At 37.3% G+C, this 24,748-nt stretch overlaps 1 protein-coding gene and 1 long non-coding RNA gene across 24 annotated transcripts in view; one reads left to right on the top strand and one right to left on the bottom strand.

The window, feature by feature from the left end:
- The window catches only part of KDM4C (lysine demethylase 4C), a 435,403-nt gene that overhangs the window by 305,215 nt on the left and 105,440 nt on the right, over positions 1-24,748 (bottom strand). For 18 of the 21 annotated variants that reach the window (XM_078436862.2, XM_078436854.2, XM_078436853.2 and 15 more), the window contains 2 exons: positions 17,217-17,266; positions 2,109-2,212 (listed from right to left, as the gene is read on the bottom strand). In XM_078436862.2, the coding sequence (XP_078292988.1) occupies positions 2,109-2,212; positions 17,217-17,266 (154 nt within the window). Of the gene's footprint in view, positions 1-2,108; positions 2,213-11,229; positions 11,361-17,216; positions 17,267-24,748 lie in introns of those variants that run through there. The other 3 variants (XM_078436855.2, XM_078436861.2, XM_078436858.2) reach the window with 3 other exon arrangements.
- Positions 988-24,748, top strand: part of LOC132663491 (uncharacterized) — a 70,730-nt gene continuing 46,969 nt past the window's right edge. Inside the window, exons 1-2 of one of the 3 annotated variants that reach the window (XR_013551768.1) lie at positions 988-1,061; positions 12,702-12,825. This is a non-coding gene — a long non-coding RNA (uncharacterized LOC132663491). Of the gene's footprint in view, positions 1,072-12,701; positions 12,826-16,083; positions 16,169-24,748 lie in introns of those variants that run through there. The other 2 variants (XR_013551769.1, XR_013551770.1) reach the window with 2 other exon arrangements.

The following is a 24,748-nucleotide window of genomic DNA, read 5'->3' as shown; positions in this document are numbered from 1 at the left end:
TTCATATATATATGTACATATATATATGATTATGTGCAAATACATTGAAAGAAGGAGGAAAATAATGTTTCTCCAAATGTGAAAGAACTGCCTAAAAAGAGGGTCGAAGTAAGGAGAAAGAATATGTTCTGTATAACATATATTATGCAAAGCCCTTCTTAGAGGTCATCTCTTTTCATCCTCATAACAGCCCTATTAAGTAGGTACTATTGTTATCATCATTTTCCAGCTAAAGAAACTGAGGCTTAGAAAAATTACATAATTTTCCCAGGTGACAGAATCAGGAATAAATTTGTGAAGTTTAATTTGGAAGCCTACACTACTCTGTCCCACGTTACATTACCATTATCAGAGAATATGTTTCTCGAGGAGCACAGAGTTATCACACATCCTTCATCAATGTAGAAAGGGAAGTGGCAGTATTTCATATGAAAAACTGCAATTGCCAATCAGATGATGAGGCACTGGTGTCTTCAGAAGCCACAAAATGTCCCACCCTCAAGAGAGCAGAGGAGAGCCATCTGGTGATTTACCAAGGAGTATTAAGAAGCCACAGCCCAGAAAGGGGTGGAGGGCACCTGCCTCCTTCTCCCCAAAGCTTGGAAAGGAGCTATGAGTTCCAAGGCCTCCATCCTGGGGAAATGAACCAATCCCACAATCCTACTACTTCACATAATCCCTTCTCCAAAGACCAGCTTGATCAATTATCTATCACCAGCCCTAAAATCATAAAAGATTTTCTATCCTTGGGAGACCCTAGTTCACTCATTCTCCTCTGTCTTCTAAAACTCCAACTTAAATAAAAGTGTCTGATCAAGCTAATGCCAACCACCTAAAAGAAACACTCACTGATGATGTGTCTGAGACTAAAAAACCCAGTGCCCAGAGGTATCTGCAAGTGAGACAGAGCGCCACAGCAGCAGTGGCCCATCTCAGGGACACACCCCCCGCCCTCTGTAACAGTGGGCACTGTGACAGCGCTGCAGTTCAAGACCAGCCTCTCTCCACATCTGTGCACACCTGCCACAGTGCACATCTCAGAAGCATGCTTTTTGTCATGGGTAAGACTATGTGAGTAAAACAGTGGTGACAGCATCTCTGTCACACAAGACAAATATGTCTCATCTTATGCGTGAATATAGCTAGATGCTTTGTGCATGAGCATGGATTCCCCTCAAGCTGGAGAATGATTCCTGGTCCTTGCAAAAATTCCACTTTGAACAAAGCTGGGGATTGGGGGTGGAATGCACTTTAAGGGCCTGAAATTAATAAGAGGTAAAGATTTAGTCACAAGTGAAAAACTTCTGAGGTGAAAAACAGCAAAGATTATAGGAAGAAAAGTCAAATTAAAAATGAAGAAAAAAAGAAGATGAAGAGGGTATAGCTATTTATTAATGTTTCTATAAGGAGCTAATTACTAAATCCTCCTCTGAGAGGGAGCTTTTATTTATCTGGTCAAAAGTTTTTTGTTTTTGTTTTTTTTCTTCATTTTAGCTTCTTCACATAAAAGTTCTCATGCTCTGTAATAATTCTGACCCAATAACTACCCATGGACACAAAAATAGAAGAATCTAGCATGTACTGAGTCTTACAGAACTTAATCTTTAGAAATACTCCAAAGAAGCAATATCTGATTAAGTCATCAGGCAATTTTATCCATAATGAAATTTTCATTGTACTATGTCTGAATGTGTTTAGAAGCAACATACTGGTGTCATAATCATTGACTCTAACCAAACTTCTAATAATAATTGTTTTTAAAAAATTGATCATATATATATAGTTATTCATAATCACATATTGATCACATATATACAAATTATGTTATGTTTTATGTTATAAAAGACTTCAGTGTATAAGTGCTACATCTCATTTTGTTGAATGTTCTGCATTTTATTTTCAGTAGTAAATGTATCCTGAAATAAAAGTAACTTCAAATTAGTATTTAGACAAATAATTGCCAGGTTATAAAACATAAATCTGAATTTTCCTACCCACATCCTAAAATTCATATTTGAAGTCAAGGATATATTAGCTTGTGTTACACTTGCCTTAAATATAAATACTACACACACGAAATGAAATGTTAAAGAGTAATACTAATATACCTTGTCAAAGGGAATACCATACTTCTTCAGTACTGAGGGAGATATCAGTGTCATCTTGTGGCGAAGAAATGCATCACACCCTTGAGAACTGCTTGGGAAAAAACCTAAATGGAAATAATAAATACAAGCAGTAACGTGTCAATTATGATAAAATTTCAGACAGGTTTTGTAAACCTTACGTTCTAGTATTCTCACAAAATGACAGCTTTATGCAAATAAAGACCAACTCCACCATCAAAAAAAACCTCCGGTACTAAAAATTAGAGTCAGAATTCTTAAAAACTAAGGAATACATATGTATATCACTAAAGGTAGACCTTCTTTACAAAAAGAGCTCCCAAAATTATTTTCATAACATATAAGATTACTAAGCCTTACAAAATTTATTTATTTTTTATTTTTTTAATGTTTATTTATTTATTTTTTGACAGAGGACAGAGCATGAGCGGGGGAGGGGCAGAGAGCGAGAGGGAGACACAGAATCCGAAACAGGCTCCAGGCTCTGAGCTGTCAGCACAGACCCCGACGCAGGGCTCGAACTCACAGACTGGGAGATCACGACCTGAGCCGAAGTCCGATGCTCAATTGACTGAGCCACTCAGGCGCCCCAAGCCTTACAAATTTAAATGAACACATTTTAATTCAATCTGCCTTGTAACTGATGAATGTGCAAAGTAATAAAGCTGATTAGGAAGGTAAATACGCATTTTCATAAAGAAATCTCTCATTTTAAAAAGGCTCCTAGAAGTGATCATTCCAGATACACTTGTCCCAATGCCTGGCAAAGAACAGAAACACAGCAGTTTCCCACCTTTCTGTGTTTCTTTTTGATCAATTTAAAACAGTTAACTGCTGGTGTAGATAATGCTGCTATAAACACTGGGGTGCATGGATCCCTTTAAATTGGTATTTTTGTGTTCTTTGGGGAAATTTAACTCATATCTGGAATCTAAGAAAGAAAACAAAAAGCAAAGGGAAAAAAGAGAGAGAGAGAGAGAGAGAGAGAGAGGCAAACCAAGAAACAGACTTTTAACTATGGAGAACAAACTGATGTCTACCAGAGGGGAGGTGGGTGGGGACATGCATGAAATAGATGAGGGGGATTAAGGAGGGCGCTTGTTGTGAGGAGCACTGGATGAAAGTGTTGGATCACAATACTGTACACCTGAAACTAATATTACACTGTATATTAACTAACTGGAATTTAAATTAAAACTAAAAAAAAAAAAAAAAAAGGTTAGCTGCTATCAATTTCCTGAACCAACTTCCTGGCCAGCACCAGTCAAATGCTTGGACACCTGCTCCACCAGCCTGTGTGGGAGCAATGTTTTGAGGAGTCCCTTACGCGAGGAAGCTTAACATGCAGCAACCCTTTCACTCAACAGTATATTACAGACCAAAACAGAGTCGTTTTTTTCTACCACTGACTCCATCCCTGCAGTGCTGAGGCAGACTCTCATGAATTCAGCTATGCTAAGCTAGAGAGGAAAATGAGCATGCATGACCCTGGCTCTTCACCTTCCTCAGTCATAAGGAAACACAACCATGCCAAAGAGAGTGGGAAAGCAAGAAGGGAAAGGCACACATGGAAAGACAGAGAAGAATCCGAGACAGAGAACCCAGACAGAAAACAGAACTCACCAGGAAAACAAGGGATGCTCATGAGTAAAGCGGGAAGAAGCAAAGATGCTGTTTAACTCCTCCACTACCAAAATGAAGAGAAAGCCACTGGAAATGCCAGTTATCTAACTCTGTGCTTCAACACACAAATAGGTCAAGCATGTGACGAATCTGACAAAAGGATTACCAGTACTCATTAACTCCGTGAACCATTTTAACCTCATGGAAGTATCTCACAAGAATATTTTTAAAGTAAATAAGACTTTATTGATGCTACCATGTAGTATGTGCTCATCAGAAGGAAATAAATCAGCCAGCCAAGAAATAGTCATTAGGTTATAAGGAACCATCTGCAAAAAGGCAGCATGTACTGCTTAAACGTCTGCACTTGAATTTTTTAAGTAGTTGGAAATATTAAAAAGTATATGCCAAAGGAAACAACAGAACTATTACTATTCCCTATAATACCAATGAGAATAAAAAGAATAATTTTGCCCTATATGGTCATTTGATGCAGCCCTCTGTTTATGGTTAATACTTATTATACATAAGTAGAAAATAAAACTTTATACCAAATAAGCAACCCAATGAAAAAATGCAGACTTCAGTGAATGAAGAGAAAATACCACACTAGTGTAATGGCCATATCTACACAATATGAAGTCCTGAGTCTTACACCACCGACAGTAAAGCACAGCAAAGTCATCCCCAAATGCACAACCCATGGAAACATTTTAATATTACAATTCAAGTGGATTTAGCAAACTTTTCGAATCTGTAACTTTGTGCATCCTAAATGAATTGAGTTTTAAATTAAAATCAATGAAGAAAGAGGAGTCTATTTAATTTTCTTTTGATATGGATTTATAATCAGGGCCTGAACAATGTGGTGACTGGTCATAAGTTAATTTAAATTGGAAAACCACTGGAGGAAGGTAATTTACAGTATATTAAAAAACTTGAATTGGTTTAGAATTTATATTTACAACAGGCTATCAAAATTATATTTTACATCACTGAAAAACACCTCGTAAACAACACAAATTATGTTCAAAGCATGTAACTCAAAATGAATTTTACCTCAAAATATCTACAGCAGTACATAGCTTATTCCACAGTGTATGAAAAGTATGTTATGTAACATATAAGCAAGTCAATATAATCAGAATACTTATAGATACAAAATGGTATTTTTAAAAACTCAGAGCAATGCTGGCTGAAGAAATGCTACTGTCTTTCATAATTAGTTTAAAAAATGCTTTGGAATCACCTACATAAAAAAAAACCCTCTGATATAAAAGATAACATTAGGGTAAAAAATTCAACTTAAGACAAGTTGAGTTTTTCAAGAGTCACAAAGAAAAGAAAAAAGTGTTAAAATTTTTGCAAATAAGTCCTTTAAAATATGCCTTTCAGAAGCATTTTTTCTACTCTAGTATTTGCTTTCTTGATGTTTTGAATAATTTATTTGGAAGAAGTGGTCTCTAAAAGTTATATTTTAATGTCACTACTATAACATTCCATAAAATTTTCTAGTTTACCAGTCACACTCTTTTCATGATCTTGGAAATCAAGAAGTTCCAACAAGAAAAAACTTCTACACTGACCCTTCAATGATCTAGTAGTGGAAACAGCAGCTAGCATCCCACTGCCACGCCTCACACCCATCTTCACCAGCTAATACGCCAGGTGTAGAACACACAGAATAAACCTGCCACATCTTTCTGCAGCAACTACTTTTGTCACATTAGGTCACCTGGCTTATTCTTACATAAAAACAAACATATCAGGTAGGGGAGCAAGACACAAAATCTGCATGAGTGTTGTGGGGTAGTGAGGTTTTACTCTTTTCTCCTACAGGGATATTTTGGTAAGAATATTTGAGAGACAGACTACAAGACATGAACTATGCTATGGGATTTTTGTATAAACCTTATCCAATGCCCTCTTACAGATGCTTGACACACAAGCTTACTTGAGCACCAACTTTCCTCTCTCCTTTACCACTCTGAATGAACACACACCTTTTCACTGGTATTAAATAGCAAAGCTAAGTTTTAGACCAAAGATCCAATTGTTTGAAATATTTAAAGCCACCCTCACCTTGTCCACATGGCCAGCAAAACAAGAGAGAATAGCAGTTGTTAAGAACTTGCTGAGTCTTACTGAGACATGGATTCTAAACACAACTTCAACACTCATGTAGCTTTGAACAGTCGTGTAATCTCTCAGCTCCTCAGTTTCCCTGTCTGTACAATTAGGATGCTATTATTATCTTCCTCACTGGATTCTTTTTTTCCAGCTTTATTGAGATATAACTGACATGTAACATTGTATAAGTTCAAGGTATCAGAGTAAGAATTTGATTCGTGTATATACTGTGAAATGATTACCACAATAAGTTTAGTTAATATCCATCACTTCATACAGTTACAGTTTTTTGTAATGATAAATGATTTTAATGATACAGTTATAATGTCATAAATTTTATCATATCATAATCAAAAATGATATATCATAAATGACAATGATACAGTTTTTTCGATATGATAAAAATTTTTAAAATCTACTCTCTTAGCAACCTTCACATATACAATATTAACTATAGCCACCATACTGCACAGTACATCTCCAAAACTTAATTCTTCTTAGAACTTTTCAGTTTGTACCTTCTGACCACCTTAACTCATTTTCCTTACCCACCATGTCTGTGAACCTCCACTAAAATCTGTTCTCAGTATCTGTATGTTCAGTTTTTTTAGATTCCACATGTGAGATCATCTAGTATTTGTCTTTCTCTGTCTGACTTATTTCACTTAGTGTAACAACTCAAGATTCATCCATGTTGTTACAAATGGTAGAATTTCCTTCTTACGGCTGAAATTCCATTGTCTTCACATGTAACACATTTGCTTTATCCATTCAAATGTCAATGGACACTTAAATTGTTTCTATATCTTGGCTACTGTGAATAATGTTTCAATGAACATGAGAGTGGAGAGATCTCTTCTAAACAATGAGTCCTTTTCATATATATCCAAAAGAGGAATTGTTGGATCATACAGTAGTTATAAATTTAATTGTTTTAAGTTTGTTTATTTTATTTTGAGAGAGAGAGAGAGAGAGAGAGAGAGAGAGCGAGCGCGCGCAGGGGAGGAGCAAAGAGGAAGAAGGAGAGAGAAAATACCAAGCAGACTCTGGGTTGTCAGCACAGAGCCCAATGCAGGGCTCAAACTCGCAAAATGTGAGGTCATGATGTGAGCCGAAACCAAGAGTCGGATGCTTAACTGACTGAGCCACTCAGGCACCCCCTATCTTAAAATGTTTTGAAGAAACTCCATACTGTTTCCTACAATGGTTGTCCTCACTGGATCATTACGGGAAACCAAAAGGATAATGCACAAATAACTTAGCTATAGTCAAAAGGTAGAAGCAACCTAAGTGTCTGTCCATCAACTGATAAATGGATGAACAAAAAATGTTAATATTCACACAATGAAATATTACTCAGCCATAAAAAAGAATTAAATGCCCATACATACTATAAAATGGAAAATATGATAAGTGAAAGAAGGCAGACACAAAACGTCACATATTGTATCATTCCATGTATACTGAAATATTCTGAATATGTAAATTCCTAGAGAGAAAGCACATTAGTGGCTGTCAGGGGCAAGGGAGAAGTGGGAGGGAACAGAGAACGACTGATTAATAGATACAGGGTTTCCATTTAGGGTGATGAAATTTTCTTGGAACTTGATAGAAGTGATGATTACACAATAAGAATATACTAGGGGTGCCTGGGTGGCTCAGTCAGCAGAGCATCTGACTCTTGATCTCAGGGTTGCGAGCACAGGTCCCACATTGGGCATGGAGCCTACTTTAAAAAAAAAAAAAAAAAAAAGAATATATTAAATGCCACTGAATTGTGCACTTCAAATTGGTTAATAGTTTGTTTCATGTTATGTGAATTTTACTTCAATTTAAAAAAAAAAAAAAACTTGTTGGCACCAAAAACCATAAAATACCTAGGAATAAACCTAACCAAAGAGGTGAAAAATCTACACAATGAAAACTATACAAAGCTTATGAAAGAACTTGAAGAACACACAAAAAAAGTAAAAATAGTCCATGCTCATGTTTTGGAAGAACAAATATTGTTAAAATGTTAATACTACCCAAAGCAATCTACATAGTCAATGCAATCCCTATCAAAATAGCAGCAGCATTCTTCACAGAGCTAGAACAAACAATCCTAAAATTTGTATGGAACCAGAAAAGATTCCAAACAGCCAAAGCAATCCTGAAAAAGAAAACCAAAGCTGGAAGCATCACAATCCCGGACTTCAAGATGTATTACAAAGCTGTAATCATCAAGACAGTATGGTACTGGCACAAAAACACTCAGATCAATGGAACAGAACACAGAGCCCAGAAATGGACCCATAAACATATGGTCAACTAATCTTTGACAAAGCAGGAAAGAATATCCAATGGAATAAAGACAGTTTCTTCAGTTAATGATGTTGGGAAAACTGGACAGTAACATGAAGAAAAATGAACCTGGACCAGTTTCTTATGCTATACACAAAAATAAACTCAAAATGGATGAAAGACCTAAATGTAAGACAGGAAGCCATCAAAATCCTCGAGGAGAAAGTAGGCAAAAACCTCTTTGATCTTGGCCGCAGCAACTTCTTACTCAACACGTCCCTGGAGGCAAGGGAAACAAAAGCAAAAATGAACTACTAGGACCTCATCAAAATAAAAAGCTTCTGCACAGCAAAGGAAACAATAAGCAAAACTAAAAGGCAACTGACGGAATGGGAGAAGATATTTGCAAATGACATATAAGATAAAGGGTTAGTATCAAAAATCTATAAAGAACTTACCAAACTCAATACCTAAAAACAAATAATCCACTGAAGAAATGGGCAAAAGACATGAATAGACACTTCTTCAAAGAAGACATCCAAATGGCTAAAAGACACATGAAAAAAATGTTCAACATCATTCATCATCAGGGAAATACAAATCAAAAAACCACAATGAAATACCACCTCACACCAGTCAGAATGGCTAAAATTAACAACTCAGGCAATAACAGATGTTGGCAAGGATGCAGAGAAAGAGAATCTTTTTTGCACTGCTGGTGGGAATGCAAACTGGTGCAGTCACTCTGGAAAACAGTATGGAGATTCCTCAAAAAACTAAAAATAGAACTAACCTACAACCCAGCAATTGCACTACTAGGTATTTATCCAAGGGATACAGGTGTGCTGTTTCGAAGGGGCACATGCACCCCAATGTTTATAGCATCACTATCAACAATAGCCCAAGTATGGAAAGAGCCCAAGTGTCCATAGACACATGAATGGATAAAGAAGATGTGGTATATATATACAACGGAATATTACTCGGCAATCAGAAAGAATGAATCTTGCCATTTGCAACTACATGGATGGAACTGGAGGGTATTATACTAAGCAAAATTAGTCAGTCATACAAAGACAAATATCATGACTTCACTCATATGAAGTCTTTAAGATACAAAACAGATGAACATAAGGGAAGGGAAGCAAGAAGAATATAAAAACAAGGAGGGGGACAAAACATAAGAGACTCTTAAATACAGAGGTCAAACTGAGGGTTGCTGCAGGGGTTGTGGGTGGGGGGATGGGCTAAATGGGTAAGGGACATTAAAGAAAACACTTGTTGGGTTGAGCCCTGGATGTTATACATAGGGGATGCATCACTGGAATCCACTCCTGAAATCATTATTGCACTACATGCTAACTAACTTGGATATAAATTTAAAAATAAAAATAAAATAAAAATGAAGTATTTAAGACATACTCAGCAAACAGTAAAAAAAGAAAGAAAGAAAGAAAGAAAGAAAGAAAAGAAAAAAGAAAAGAAAAGAAAAAAGGGAGAAAAAAACTTGTTAGTATACTTGACACAGTAAATTTCAGTAAATATTAACCATTCTTTTTATCCCTATTACTCGTTTAAACAATACTGACTCCAGTCACCATGTTAGTTCAATGAATCTTCCTTTTCCACTGTCTCTGCAGCCTCCTAGCTGAGAAGGGGGAATCACAGTCCCAAGAGATCTAGAGAGCTGACTGGGGGTGTTTTCATGAAAAGTCAATGGTTACGAAGCTTTAAAAACTGTCTCATTTCCAGGGTACCTGGGTGGCTCAGTCAGTTGGGCATCTGACTCTTGATTTCGGCTCAGGTCATGATCTCACAATTTGTGAATTTGAGTCCCGCATCAGGCTGTGCACTGACAATGTGGAGCTTGGATTCTCTATCTCCCCTTCTCTCTGCCCCTCCCCCACTCATCCCCCCTCCCCCCGCCCCAAATAAGCAACCGTCAAAAAAAAGGTTAAAAAAAATTGTATCATTCTCTTGGGCCTTCTGACCTAAACCTAACAGTTCTAGTCACAAGTAACAAACTTCTTCCCCAAAAAGGAATTCTAACAGTCAAGCACAACCTGAGTTAAACCATATGGATTCACTTTTAACTTTGTATTCACCTGTAGATTCTTCCAATTGTTCTCTAACTCTATTGTTTTAAAATTAAACATCAACATTCAGCCTGGATTCCAAATTAATACTCACAGTTGAGCTCTAATGTAAAAACCCTATACAACTAGAAAGACCAGACTGAGAAGACAATCACTTATTTCACACTCCAAGCTATGGATATTGGTAAGGACAACCATTTTACAACTTATTTCCCCCATACCAACTCCTGTCCACAAGTAACACATTAGGGTTTCTGTGACAGGTAAATCAATGAACTCCCAATGAAATGGTATCTGATTTGGAGGTATAAAAGAAAAAAAAACTGGAAGAATAGTTTGGAAAAACAAACTAAGTTTCCAATGAGCAAAACAGTTTAAATATATATTTCAAGAAGAATCAACTCTTGTGGTTATAGCATCCAAGAGAAGGGAAGAGCAATAATACAAACTTATAATAGGCTGCTTAAACAACTTGATTTATATGATCTATACCTCATTTATACTATCTACAAAGATAGGACCCTACCAGTTGCCAACTCCTTAATAAAATAAAGACAATATTTTTGTTTGTTTTTTAAGATACCTTACAGTGGTAAGCAAGCAACGATGGTCTTTGGAACATTCTTTCAGCCCAAACATGTTAGAGGATAAAAATGTAGTATGATAAAAAGCATGTACTCCAGAGCTCCCAACAAAGCCCTAAAGCCCAAAAAGTATCCCATAATAACCTTTGCTAAGACTAATAAAGTACTGTGGGTGGCTCAGTCAGTAAAGCATCTGACTTCGGCTCAGGTAATGATCTCGCAGTTTGTGAGTTCGAGACCTGCATCGGGCTCTGCGCTGACAGCTTAGAGCCTGGAGCCTGCTTCAGATTCTGTGTCTTCCTCTCTCTCTGCCACTCCTCCACCTGTTCTCTGTCTCTCTCTCAAAAATAAATGAACATTAAAAAATTAAAAAAAAAAAAGACTTACAAAATACTGCTAGGAGTTGTGCAGCATGGGTAGTGCAGAATCCCGTAAGTCCTCTCAAGGATCAGGTTGCATCCATTGAATACAATGTCCAGTATCCAATGGAAAAATGATCATATGTGAGAAGCATTATTCTAAGTGAAAGAAGACAAAGGAGTCTACATACTGTAAAATTCTATTTTTAGGGACAGAAATCAGATTAATGGTTGCCAATGGCTGTGGGGAAGGATTAACTGGGAAATGGCACAACAGAATCTTTTCAGGGAATTGGATATGATCTGTATCTTGATGATGGTGGTAATTACACCACTGTACATATTTGTCAAAACTCACTGAACTGTATATTTAAAGGGAGTCACTTTTGCTGTAAGCACATTATACCTCAATTAATCTGACCTCCCAAAATAATCATTAAATGTTTTTAAATTGTTTTAGAGATAGAGCAGATCTACTCTAAAAATGTATTCTTTCCTTCAGATAAAAATTTCTCCAAACTGTCCATTGGTTTATATTTTCTAACACATTGGCTGTTACAAAGGAATTCCTTTTATTTTCTTTCTTAATTTTTTTAATGTGTATTTATTTTTGACAGAGAGAGAGAGACAGAGCATGAGCGGGGGAGGGGCAGAGAGAGAGGGAGACACAGAATCCGAAGCAGGCTCCAGGCTTTGAGCTGTCAGCACAGAGCCCAATGCAGGGCTTGAACCCACAGACCGCGAGATCATGACCTGAAACGAAGTCAGACGCTAAACCGATTGAGCCACCCAGGCGCCCCACAAAGGAATTCCTTCTAAATTCCAATCTCATATGACAAACTAAACCCATAATGTTGCTATTAAATCACCAAAGTTTGAGCCTTGGAAAAAGATTAAAAATCAAAGTTTAGTAACTATTACTATGGATTTGAGAACACTACTTTGGAGAAGTTTAAATTAGTTATTAGGAAGGAAAGGATGAAGGGAAGAAAGGAATGAGGAAAGATGAAGAAATCAGACATGTAGAATTTTTGCCCACATTAGCAACAGATTTTAAGATAATTTAATTTAAATATAATTGAAATTTACCCAAGTATGCTTTGATAGAGTTTTTATAATAGTTTTTGCAATATTCATATGACTAACAGGCTTGAAAATATATAGCAACCATACAAACAAATGGTAAGGAAAAGAATACAGAAAAAGGATATAGAAGGATTCAATTAATTTGACTTCTGTGAGAAGTGCTTTTAGATAGATGTATTAAATTTACACATGAAATTTCTTAACAACTTTATTAATGAAAAGAACCAATGAGCTACAGTATGTGGGGAAAAACTTGGTACTTTTTACCCACATCCCTACCTAAAATATCAAGTTTAGAGGTTTAAGCTACAGTTGACCTCTCTGTGCTTGCTACCATTTAATTTGGATTAGGTAGAAAATTATCACACTGCAAGGTTCACCCACCTCTAAGGGTCTCATAATCTATCAAAACAGGCTTCACTCTGCTTTAAGTGTCCCATGACCCACCAACATCACTACTAGTAGAGACAGAACTCCATGGAGCACTCCAGAGGAGCACAAGGAGATATTCACACTGATCATGGTCTTGAGAAGGATAGTGAGTCTCCTAAACAATCACCTTATTTTATCTCCTGAACACAGTACACTATGTAATAGTCAAGTTTTTTCCAGTTCAAGCTGGCTGTCAGAACATTTAGGGTTCAAATTTCTACCCAATTTAACAAGTATATAGGTCATTACATATGGTTTCTTATTGCATTCCTAAGACCACATTGTTTCAGATCCCACTTCTGTCCCCTTGACATGACACATGGATCACACAGGCATAGATCAAGGACTCCCCAGGCCAAGTACTTTGAGCTCAAACAGGTCATAGTCAAGCTAACCAGAATTTTCCTGGCTCAGCTTCCATCATGCAGAATCAAAGTACTCTTAATAGTACTCTTAATACTATAGTTAATAGTAACTCTTCCCTGACAGCTGACATTCCCTTCCTGAATTCTTCCTTCCCATTCTCTGCTGTCACTTTTTAGAAAATTGTCTTCCATCCTACATTCAAATTATGCTAGCTTGGTGTATGTTATGTATCATTTCCCAATGTCTAAAATCCTTCTAGGAACATAGCTGGGTATAAAATATTCAGATATATTTAAACATGGACAGTGATATCTGACATCAAATTATGAGGAAATTAAGTTTAGGGCCTGTTGCACCATTCTTAATGTAACTCAGCTGATAGAAAGATGAAAATAACATACCCTGACATACCACACATTGATCTCCATGCCTAAGGCATGAGTTAGGCATGAAGGCAGAGAGTATATCACTGAACTTCATTTTTTATGGCTTAGGGGGTCCCTTAAAATTGACTATTTACACACAGGGGTGTTTTTATCTATTAGTCTTTCAAAATGAGGCATTTTAATATGATATTTTCAGACCATTAGCTAAATGAATGCTTAAGGGAATAATGTATTTATGATTTGGAGATCTGATAAAAGTATATTTTCCTAATTCCAAGACAGAGGCATGAGAACAGATCAATTTAGAATCTGTTCATAAAACTAAAATGACTTGTTGTTTATTGCTGCTCTTCTAGTCTCTTGACAGCAGGTTCACAATCTCTTCAGGCCAAACCCTCTGAAGGGATTTAAAGATGGCTTCCCAGAAATCCATATAAATGACCAATTTTGAGTATAATTTCAGAGTCTACAGACTGCCTGTATCCCACCCACAAGACCCTTCTGCAATCAGGCTAAGGCTCTCTGCTCCACAGGCTTAAATTTAAGGCTACTAGTCATTAAAACACACACAACCCCAAATTTTTAAAAACTAACTATTAAAAAAAGCAAATTAATCCTTCATAACAATGACTCTTCTGTTCTTTGTTGCTAAATGTTGTTTTAATAAGTCACAACTAAAATACTTGCTACAAGTATAAGAATCAATTTATTCACTTCTACCACACTGTCATCTGAAACAAGATTCCTGCTGATCATTCATACTTCCAAACTCAGATGCACAAAGCCCTAACTCACATATTCTTTTCCCAGTAACCAATATTTTGACCACAGTAAGTCATCTTCAATTTTTTTAACGCTGGCATTTTATTCACAACAAAAAACTAATGGACTACAGTCCTTCACAAAAACTTTTAGTCATTCCCAATTTATTTTAATCCATATGTTGCTTAACTCAATAGAACAGCAAAGATATTGTCTTATTTCTAAAATAGATGAGATTTTGACGATCTAAAAAGTGAAAATGTTCAAAACTGTCATTCATGATTTAACATTATACCTCTATTCTCCTTTATATCTTTCATTCAGTTGTATCAAACCAAAAATTAGAAAGAATGTAATGGCATTACAGGCAAACATAACAAGTATAAGAATTGCAACAATTCACTTGAGTTTTTTTTATTATACTTACATCTACATAATATTGGGGAAAAAACTATATAAACGAGAAAGCAGCTGAAGGGCAAAATCAAATCCTGGCTTTATTAGATGCAGGCTTAATGTCTCCCAGATAAAATATTTGTAGGTGCCACAGTCAATCAAGATTTCAATGGAAACCAAAGATGAAAGCATTCATGCATAAAAGGCAAGTGTGATAATTATGATGTGCAGACAAGATAATGGAAAATATCCCAGGCTGCTTTTCATTTTATGTATCAAGTGCTGCCTTGACCTAGACATCCTATAATGTTCCATCACATTTACTGCATTATTTTATCATTTTAATTATTTAGCAGAATTCAATTAATTTGGCTGGCATCTGGTCAGTGGATGGGATTCCTCTACTGTCTATTGGGTCTTTTCCCTGTGTCATTTCTCAAAATAATCCTGCAAAACAGTTCTGAACAAACATGCGATTGATTTAAAATTCTTGTTCATCCTTCAAGTTTATTAACCTCTTACTGATTAAACAAATGGCACCCACTTTCCTAGAATGTCATTTTCAGACAGTTTATGTCAAAGCATTCGCAGACAATTTATAGCAGAAATTTTAGTGTGTGACTCTATACTGTAAAGTTTACATTGGCTCCATTTTAAAAGTTCTCTGGTGGTGAGGCAAACAGAAAATGGTGGAATAATTATTATAGAGAAGAGGATAGCTCAGCATACAGATTTAGCACAAAGTTCACTGCCTGTGTATTTAAGGATTATGATAATCATTTTCTCAGCTATGTCTAATCTATTATCCAGAACCAGGATTCATCCACCTTAATATTCATGAAAATAGTCCCTAACAAAGTTCAAGATTACAGTTACATTGCTATTATTACTACAATGTATTACATTATAAAAACACTAAGACTTTATAGTTATTAGCCTGCCAAAATTATAATAATGCTTCTGACAAATGTGATACTGTAACTGTTCCTTCTAATACTCTCCTATAATTTGGGGGGAAAGTAACTTTTAGATATCATTAACAAGTTCTGTTCAAAACTGTCAAGTCAATGAAAGGGATTTTTCAGTGTCCCCATTTCATTATCAAATGAAAACATACATAATGCAAGAACAAAAATCCTTTCCTACTAAAAGGCAAACCTAAAACACCAATAAAACAGATCAGCACCTGACTAAAAGGACAATGGTCACTGAGGATTCGATCCTGGATAAAAGCAGAATGTCTTAGACTAGTTGTCACTCAAATGGAACTCCACTTTCCCCTAGAAACAAGTCACTACCAGTCTACTTCTTCCTTGGTCAAGGAAAACAGAGGAGGTTGGCAGTGGGTGAATATGATTCTCCTCCCTTGTATTAACAGATATGGCAAGTTTTTTTCTGTCCTAAACACAGAAAAGAAAAGAGGAACGCGCCTTCTGTGATACAAGTGGGTACACAATGAAACCATTAATAGAGTTCTTCATTCTGGCCCATATGAAGTTGGACAAAGCCTCATAAAATAAAAATTCAAGTTCCACTAAGGTATGTTTAAATTTGCCAGTCTAAGGGGTGACTGGGTGGCTTAGTTGGTTGAGTGTCCGACTTCAGCTCAATTCATGATGTCGCAGTTTGTGAGTTCAAGCCCCGCATCAGTTTCTGTGATTGAAAGCTCAGAGCCTGGAGCCTGCTTCAGGTTCTGTGTGTGTGTGTGTGTGTCTCTCTCTACCCCTCCTTTGCTTGCACTCTGTCTCTGTCTCTGTCTCTCTCTCAATAAATAAACATAAAAAAAAAACTTGACAGTCTAAGAAGGCATATACCCTCATGCTTATCTGCTTATGTCATCTTCATACTTCCATAAGAGTAACCCCAAACCCAGGGTGCCAAATCAGGAGTCAGAAAGAGATTTAACACAACCCTTTGGTGAAATGATAGGACAACATGAAAAGTACTCATAAAATACCTGCACCCTGATATGCAGCATCTTTGGAATTCATCTCAAGAGTGTAACTTTAAAAAAGGAAAAACAGGGGTGTCTGGGTGGCTCAGTCAGTTGAGCATCTGACTTTTGCTCAGGTCATGATCTCACGGTTCATGAGTTCAAGCCCCACATTGGGTTCTGTGCTGATAGCTCAAAGCCTGGAGCCTGCTTCAGATTCTGTGTCTCCCTCTCTCTGTCTCTCTGCCCCTCCTTTGCTCGCACTTTGTACTCTCTCTCTAACATAAACATTTTTTTAAAAATTTTAATAATAAAAAAGGGAAAAATATTATTAGCACAATGTTAAATAAGTTATATATATGTATATATGTATTAAAAATTATATAAAAGAGAAAAAATTGGAAATAATCAAAATAGTTAAGTGCAATTACTTGATGAACTACTAAGCAGCCAACTAAAATAATCATGAAGACTATGCAACAGGAAAAAATATTCACACAGTAATGTGAAAAAAAATTTAATTGTTCTATTAGAAAAACATTCAAAAGTCATTAACTTAAAAAGAGTAAAACTAACCAAGTTAGATACAACACTGTAAAAATACCTCAAAAACAAATAATCTGTCTAGACGAGAAACATAGAAAGCAAGTTTACCTTGAGCTAGTCTTTCAAGTCGTTTTCCATGTTCTGGGGGTATTGCATACCTAAAATTTTAAACATAAATAAAAATTTTAGGTTTATAACTGTTCTTAGTATCCTAAGACAATGTCATGTAAAACAAAAACAAAAACAACAATGCCAAATTCCATTTAGACATACTGAAATCAGAAAACTAATCACAGAGTCATATCCCTTGAACACTAGACAGAAGAAAAATAAACTTAACCTAACCTATTTCAATACCGCAGCTCACCATCCCAACCACATTTTACAAATTAGGGAACAAAGGCCCAAGGCCAGTAAACTACTTGGAGAAGGGAGGCAGTTAGCCACAGCAGGAAGACTAGAACCTCTTTTCCAACACTCACAGCACCCCAGAAATCCAGGACTATTTTTGGTTGTATGTTTTATGTTTTGTTGTTGGTTAGTTTGGCCTTTGTTTTTAAGAAGACCTAGGATGCTGTGCTTTTTTTAACCTTTTAAAATGTTTTTATTGACAGCAGGATAAAACACAAAATTATTGTAGCAATATTCATATTTGCACCAAATATTTCTAAGAACATTATACCTTTCAAGTAGTTTTTTTTTAAGTTTATTTATTTTTGAAGGGCAGAGAGAGACAGGGGGACAGAGGATCTGAAGCAGGCTCTGAGCTGACAGCAGAGAGCCTGATGCGGGGCTTGAAGTCACAAACTGTGAAATCATGACCTGAGCCAAAGTCGGATGCTTAACCAACTGAGCCACCCAGGTGCCCCTCAAAAAGATTTTAAATAAAAAATTACCAGTGATAAGAAAGACCTGTTTATTGATTTTGTGATTTTGTGACTTTTAAAATCTTGATTATAGAAAAAAAATGTCCACCCTGCTATAGAAATGCTCATTTCTAGTTCCTGGTGTTTTCAAAAGTGGAATACTTGAACTTATCTATGGTGAACTTACTAAAAATTTTAAACAATCTCAAAATTTATTACACAAATAATCTTATAAACAGTTTAATGAGGAAATTTAAGGATATTAAAAATATAGTTAAATGATTATTTCATGTTTTAAGTAAAAATGATGTTATCCTTAAGACCTACATATGCTATGTTTACTAGCTCAATATATATGACATATATGAAGTACAAGTTACTTTTTACTAAAATAATTTTTCTCATTTTACCTAACACCACACTTGGTTGCATTTAATGCCACTGATAACATATGCAAAATTTAACTGGATCCAATGTAACTAGGCAATTCTCTGAAAGAAAATTCAACCATACATCCTGTTCCTTAAGGCGTTGTTAATGAAATTATTCCAACTGAATTGGGAGATAAAATTTTAGCAAAACTAAATGACAATCATCCAATTTATTTATAAACAGGCCACTTCTTAGCAGTTTTTAATCCCCAGTTTGTATCACCAAATATACCCAGAAAGGGGAAAAAACCCATCTACATACACCAGACAAGAGGGCCATGTCCCCCATAACAATCATACACACCCATGCATGTACGAACATATGCTTGCACACATGTAACAAGTATATGCTTGCCCACAATGGCTAGACATGGATGGAGATATACATCCAGATTTCCTTTTCTGAAAAATTGGTATCGAAGTTAAAGCTCATTAATCTGAGGTTCAATCATCTATTCAAAGAAAACATATAAACAAATGTAATTACAAACATAAACATACATATAAGGAAAATGAATATCTCTGACATAGTCTTTCAGTTGGTCCACACAACCCTATGACAAAATCACATACCCAACACTTCTTCTAAAGTCATCTTCTAAAAGGATATTTATGAAACTTCTCTAGAAGCTGATCATCAAAAAGATTTTCTCCATACACTACACATGTAACAAAAATTCTTCAAATCGGACACATGACCGTAAGACACTAGGTGTGTCTCCTTGATGCAGCTTGCCCTTTGAGCCACTAAAATGTAACTGACCACTACAGGTGTGCTCCCCACATTCTTCCAAACTACATTCCACAGTATACTAAAGTCATCTCTGCGAACTACAGCTGATGATGACAAAACCCTGAACCTTCAATGGCTGACTGTAACCTGAAGGACAGAAGCCAAACTCCTCTGAAAGGCACACAGGCCTGCTGCAATCTTGACAACTTTTCAGATGTCCCAATCAAACCTGCTCTTTGGTTTTAACAAATCATTTGAAGCTCTTTCCAGTGTCCTTGCTATTTCACACCTCCACTATTTTCCATCCCCTCTTTCTTAGCTTTATAAGCCCTCAGTTTTGTCCAGTCAACAAAAACACTCCTTTCTCCAAGCTCACCCTGAGTCACCCCAAGGGAGAGCCTCCCCTTCCCTCTTTTGCTGTATCACCCACATGGAATACAGACCTCCACCATGGCACTCAGAGTTTAATTTTTTTTTTCACCTTTGTGCCTCCCTGCTCTCCTCTCAAGCACCTTAGTGGCAAAGGCCAGTGTCTTTCTCCTAGAACAAAGCACCAGTTGAGCAGATGCTCAGTGTTTGCTGACTTCTGTCACTCTCAAATGATGAATGATATTCCTGCTCCTGCATGATAGAAGGCATGAAGGAGAGGAAGGATATGGGAAAAAGAAAAGTACTCCCACATTTTTCATTCCCATTAACCCTGGAATCCATTGCAACCTGAATCTTATTTTTATCATTCTTGATATAACTGCTTGGACAAAGAGTGATATATTTTTTAGTCCTTACCTACTTGGTCTTCTCTTGAATTTCTGACCAGATCCTTGAAACACTCACTTCCCTTGAGTTTCATGATCTAACTCATTTCCAATGATTTTCTTCCTTCTGCTCTTGCCAAACTTCACAGTGACATTCTCCAGGACTCCATGTTTTAGCACTTCTATATTTTTCCCTGAGGGAACCACCTTCACTCAAGGCTTCACAACTTTCCTTGTGGTGTTGAACCACACATTTCCATTCCAAGCGTCTCTTGGGCTCTGAACCTCTAAAACAAACCAGCTATTCAACAAATCCATTTGGCAGCCCTCAAACACAATTTGTCCAAAGTTTAATCCTCCAATATCTTCCTGACAGATCTGCTTCTCCTCCAGAGTTCCCCATCCATCCAACTTTCCAGAAATGTTGGAGTTGTCTATAGTTATGTGCCCCTTATTTAATCAATCCCCAAGTCGTATGTGTTCTACTTTGTACCTGTTCAAGAGAGGTCTCATGAATCTCATGCATTTATTTGTCTAGCCCCACTGCCACCATCTTGACCCAGGCCATCATTCTCCATCACACACAGTACTGCTTCATCTCTTAAATGGCTACCTTGCCTCTGGCCTGGCCCTCTGTAGTCCAGGTGGCCCAATCAGAGCATATCACTTTCCTTCCCTGTTTAAAATCTATGTAGCAAGAGGAACTTGTAACTAAACAGAGACAAGCTGGAGGGCCCATACACAGAGGGACTTACCACAGACAATGAGTGACCTGGCTGAGAGGAGTTCTATGGCCTGGAAAAGTTCCTAGGCTATCACTTCAGAAGTTTCAACACCCATAAGATCAAATTCATGACTTCCTCCTCCTTTAAAATGATTCTCTCTCTAAGCATTCATAACTCCATTTTCCCTTAGCCTTCCAAACTAAGTCAACTCTTCCTGATTTTTCAATCTCTCTTCCCTCATTGCCAGTCACAAGTCCTATCCACTCTATACCCAAAACCTCATATCCATCTCCCTTAGCATCACATCAATTTCAAGTTTGATTTGCCCCCAACTAGACTACTATAATAATTAAACTCTCTTCCTGAATCTCCCTGGGCAGCTAGAGTTTTTGAAACACTATCATAAGACCCTTTATTCCTTACCTCCATTACCTTTATTCCTTACCTCCTTACCTTTATTCCAAGGACCTCCCACACACACAGTTTAGCCCTAGCTTTAAACATCAACAGTCTGCTCTCAGTAGGCTAGACTATGAATTATTCTATCACTCACATGGGCTTTAACCTCACGCCTCACCTCAAATAGCCCTCTCCATTCCACTTCAAACCCCAGCCTTCCAAGCCCTGATTCCACCTCCTCCTTGAAGCTTTGACTGACCACTATAAATCTCAGCAATCTCACCCCTTTTCTTTCTTCCAGTGCCCTTCTATTTTTCATGTAGTATTTATCATCTACTACTTTCCAGAGCTAGCTTCTGTTCAGTGTGCGTAAGTCACTTTTGACTGGATACCAATGAGTTCTATGAGGGACAGAATGACTACCACAACCTGGAAATTTTCACATGAATTATCCTTTTTAACATACCTTGTATAGTGAGTACCCAGTTCATAGCCAGGCACTCTACTATGTACTACACCACTAGCTGGTTATGCAGCTAATTCTTAATTCTTCAAGGATATGAATGTGTCTTGCCCTTCTCTGTATTCTTTGAAATCCACCAAATAAGATGCCTATCATTGTATGCCCTCAAGTACATAATGGTTTGTTGAAATTATTAATTGCTCATCTAACCTTCAGGACAGTGTTTTTGTTTCAGATATAATAAATACTGCCAACAATTCTGCTAATATTAAGAAACTATGAATCACTAATGAACTATGAACACACTAATTAGATATTTACAGGGTGATATTTTATTTAAAACCAGAGTCTTTTATGAATTTTTTTAAAAATCTAATTTGAAGACCAAAGAAAACAGAATAATCCCTCTAAGCACATCTTTGGGTGGTTTACTCAAAGAGACCTAAAGTAGTGTTATCCTGATGGGTGTAATATAAACACGATCTTGAATGAATAATATCAGGCTGACAGTTCAAACTGTCAGTAGGCAAAGGTGTATTTTTCACAATGTAGTAGATCCATTCCTCTGATTCAGGTTTTCTCTACAAAGTGGCCTACTGTATTTCTTTTCAAGGTATGCTCAGTCCATTAGTTCATTAGAAGTGTTTATCAGCACTTCTCAAAGAGAAACTCCTACTTTTCAGATCACTCCCTGAAAGTCTCCCTAATTTGGGGTGGAACCCTGGGACTGTCACTAACATGCTTAGAAAGAAATGTTCTCAGCTACGCCCCCCTCCCCGCCCATATCTCTGTCACTGTGCTGTCTGACATAGGTAGCTGTGTGAGTTCCTCTGCCAGTCTCACCAACAGGTGCTTCTGGCACCTCCTGATGGCCCAGCTTCAACCCACTCTGTAACATCTAGGGCAGTCTTACCAAGCCCTGAGCAGAGGGAGAACCCTTCTAGGTCCGTGTCATCTTCAAGCAGATCAGTCCTAAAACAGCACTGTTCTTTACTCCCCTCTCTTAACTGAGGCTACATGTGAAGTAGCCCTTTCCTCTTCTTGTGTTTCCTTTTCTTCTTGCAATTTCTCTTATAGTCATCTCCCAAAAAGAATAAAGCTCACATCCCCAAGGACAGTTTTCTGATAGACGAGTCTAAACTGACTCTCCCCGCTTTTACTGGCATAAGCTTATGCACCTGCCTTGTTCTCTATAGTTATTAAGGGGTGGAAAGCTCAGTGAAAAGAATAACTGACCAATAAATACTATAACAGCTCATCACAGCTACTGTTTATTGAACATTTATACTATGCCAGACCTTGTGCAAATTCTACTACTACCACCTCCATTTTACTGATGAGGAAACCAAGGCTTAAAGGGATTTACTTGAGCAAGAAGGACAACAGAGCTGACACCCAACCCCTGTATTGGGTTGGGTGATGGGATGCCAAAGCCCAAGATGTGCTTTCCAGCCCTGTATTTCATTCCTGTTTCTTCACCAATCACCACAAAGATGCCACCTGAAGGAAGTGTGAGGGGCTAATGAGCACCTCCCTCCCCAAGCAAATACACAATGATCACTGCGATCACTGGACGGTGATCCAACTTCGGAAGAAAAATTTTTCTGCCTGCAACTAACAGACCAAAGTTCCAATATTCACACAAAATTCTTCTCCAGCTACCCTTCCTACCTTTATTACATTTTTTTCATATTATTTTTTTTCAATATATGATATTTATTGTCAAATTGATTTCCATACAACACCCAGTGTTCATCCCAAAAGGTGCCCTCCTCAATAACCATCACCAACCCTCCCCTCCCTCCCACCTCCCATCAACCTTCAGTTTGTTCTCAGTTTTTAAGAGTCTCTTATGTTTTGGCTCTCTCCTACTCTAACCTCTTTTTTTTTTTTTCCTTCCCCTCCCCCATGGGTTTCGGTTAAGTTTTTCAGGATCCACATAAGAGTGAAAACATATGGTATCTGTCTTTCTCTGTACGGCTTATTTCACTTAGCATCACACTCTCCAGTTCCATCCATGTTGCTACAAAAGGCCATATTTCATTCATTCTCATTGCCATGTAGTACTCCATTGTGTATATAAACCACAATTTCTTTATCCATTCATCAGTTGATGGACATTTAGGCTCTTTCCATAATTTGCTATTGTTGAGAGTGCTGTTATAAACATTGGGGTACAAGTGCCCCTGTGCATCAGTACTCCTGTATCCCTTGGGTAAATTCCTAGCAGTGCTATTGCTGGGTCATAGGGTAGGTCTATTTTTAATTTTCTGAGGAACCTCCACACTGTTTTCCAGAGTGGCTGCACCAGTTTGCATTCCCACCAATAGTGCAAGAGGGTTCCCGTTTCTCCACATCCTCTCCAGCATCTATAGTCTCCTGATTTGTTCATTTTGGCCACTCTGACTGGCGTGAGGTGATATCTAGTGTGGTTTTCATTTGTATTTCCCTGATGAGGAGCAATGTTGAGCATCTTTTCATGTGCCTGTTGGCCATCCGGATGTCTTCTTTAGACAAGTGTCTATTCATGTTTTCTGCCCATTTCTTCACTGGGTTATTTGTTTTTCAGGTGTGGAGTTTGGTGAGCTCTTTATAGATTTTGGATACAAGCCCTTTGTCCGATATGTCATTTGCAAATATCTTTTCCCATTCCGTTGGTTGCCTTTTAGTTTTGTTGGTTGTTTCCTTTGCTGTGCAAAAGCTTTTTATCTTCATAAGGTCCCAGTAGTTCAGTTTTGCTTCTAATTCCCTTGCCTTTGGGGATGTGTCGAGTAAGAGATTGCTATGGCTGAGGTCAGAGAGGTCTTTTCCTGCTTTCTCCTCTAGGGTTTTGATGGTTTCCTGTCTCACATTCAGGTCCTTTATCCATTTTGAGTTTATTTTGGTGAATGGTGTGAGAAAGTGGTCTAGTTTCAACCTTCTGCATGTTGCTGTCCAGTTCTCCCAGCACCATTTGTTAAAGAGACTGTCTTTTTTCCATTGGATGTTCTTTCCTGCTTTGTCAAAGATGAGTTGGCCATACGTTTGTGGGTCTAGTTCTGGGGTTTCTATTATATTCCATTGGTCTATGTGTCTGTTTTTTGTACCAATACCATGCTGTCTTGATGATGACAGCTTTGTAGTAGAGGCTAAAGTCAGGGATTGTGATGCCTCCTGCTTTGGTCTTCTTCAAAATTACTTTGGCTATTCGGGGCCTTTTGTGGTTCCATATGGATTTTAGGATTGCTTGTTCTAGTTTCGAGAAGAATGCTGATGCAATTTTGATTGG

The sequence above is a fragment of the Panthera onca genome, chromosome D4 (genome assembly GCF_046562875.1).
Source record: "Panthera onca isolate mPanOnc1 chromosome D4, mPanOnc1 haplotype 2, whole genome shotgun sequence".
Classification (NCBI taxonomy): Eukaryota; Metazoa; Chordata; class Mammalia; order Carnivora; family Felidae; genus Panthera; species Panthera onca.
Note: the sequence above shows the minus strand (reverse complement) of the source record. Positions and strands in the feature narration are given on the sequence as shown.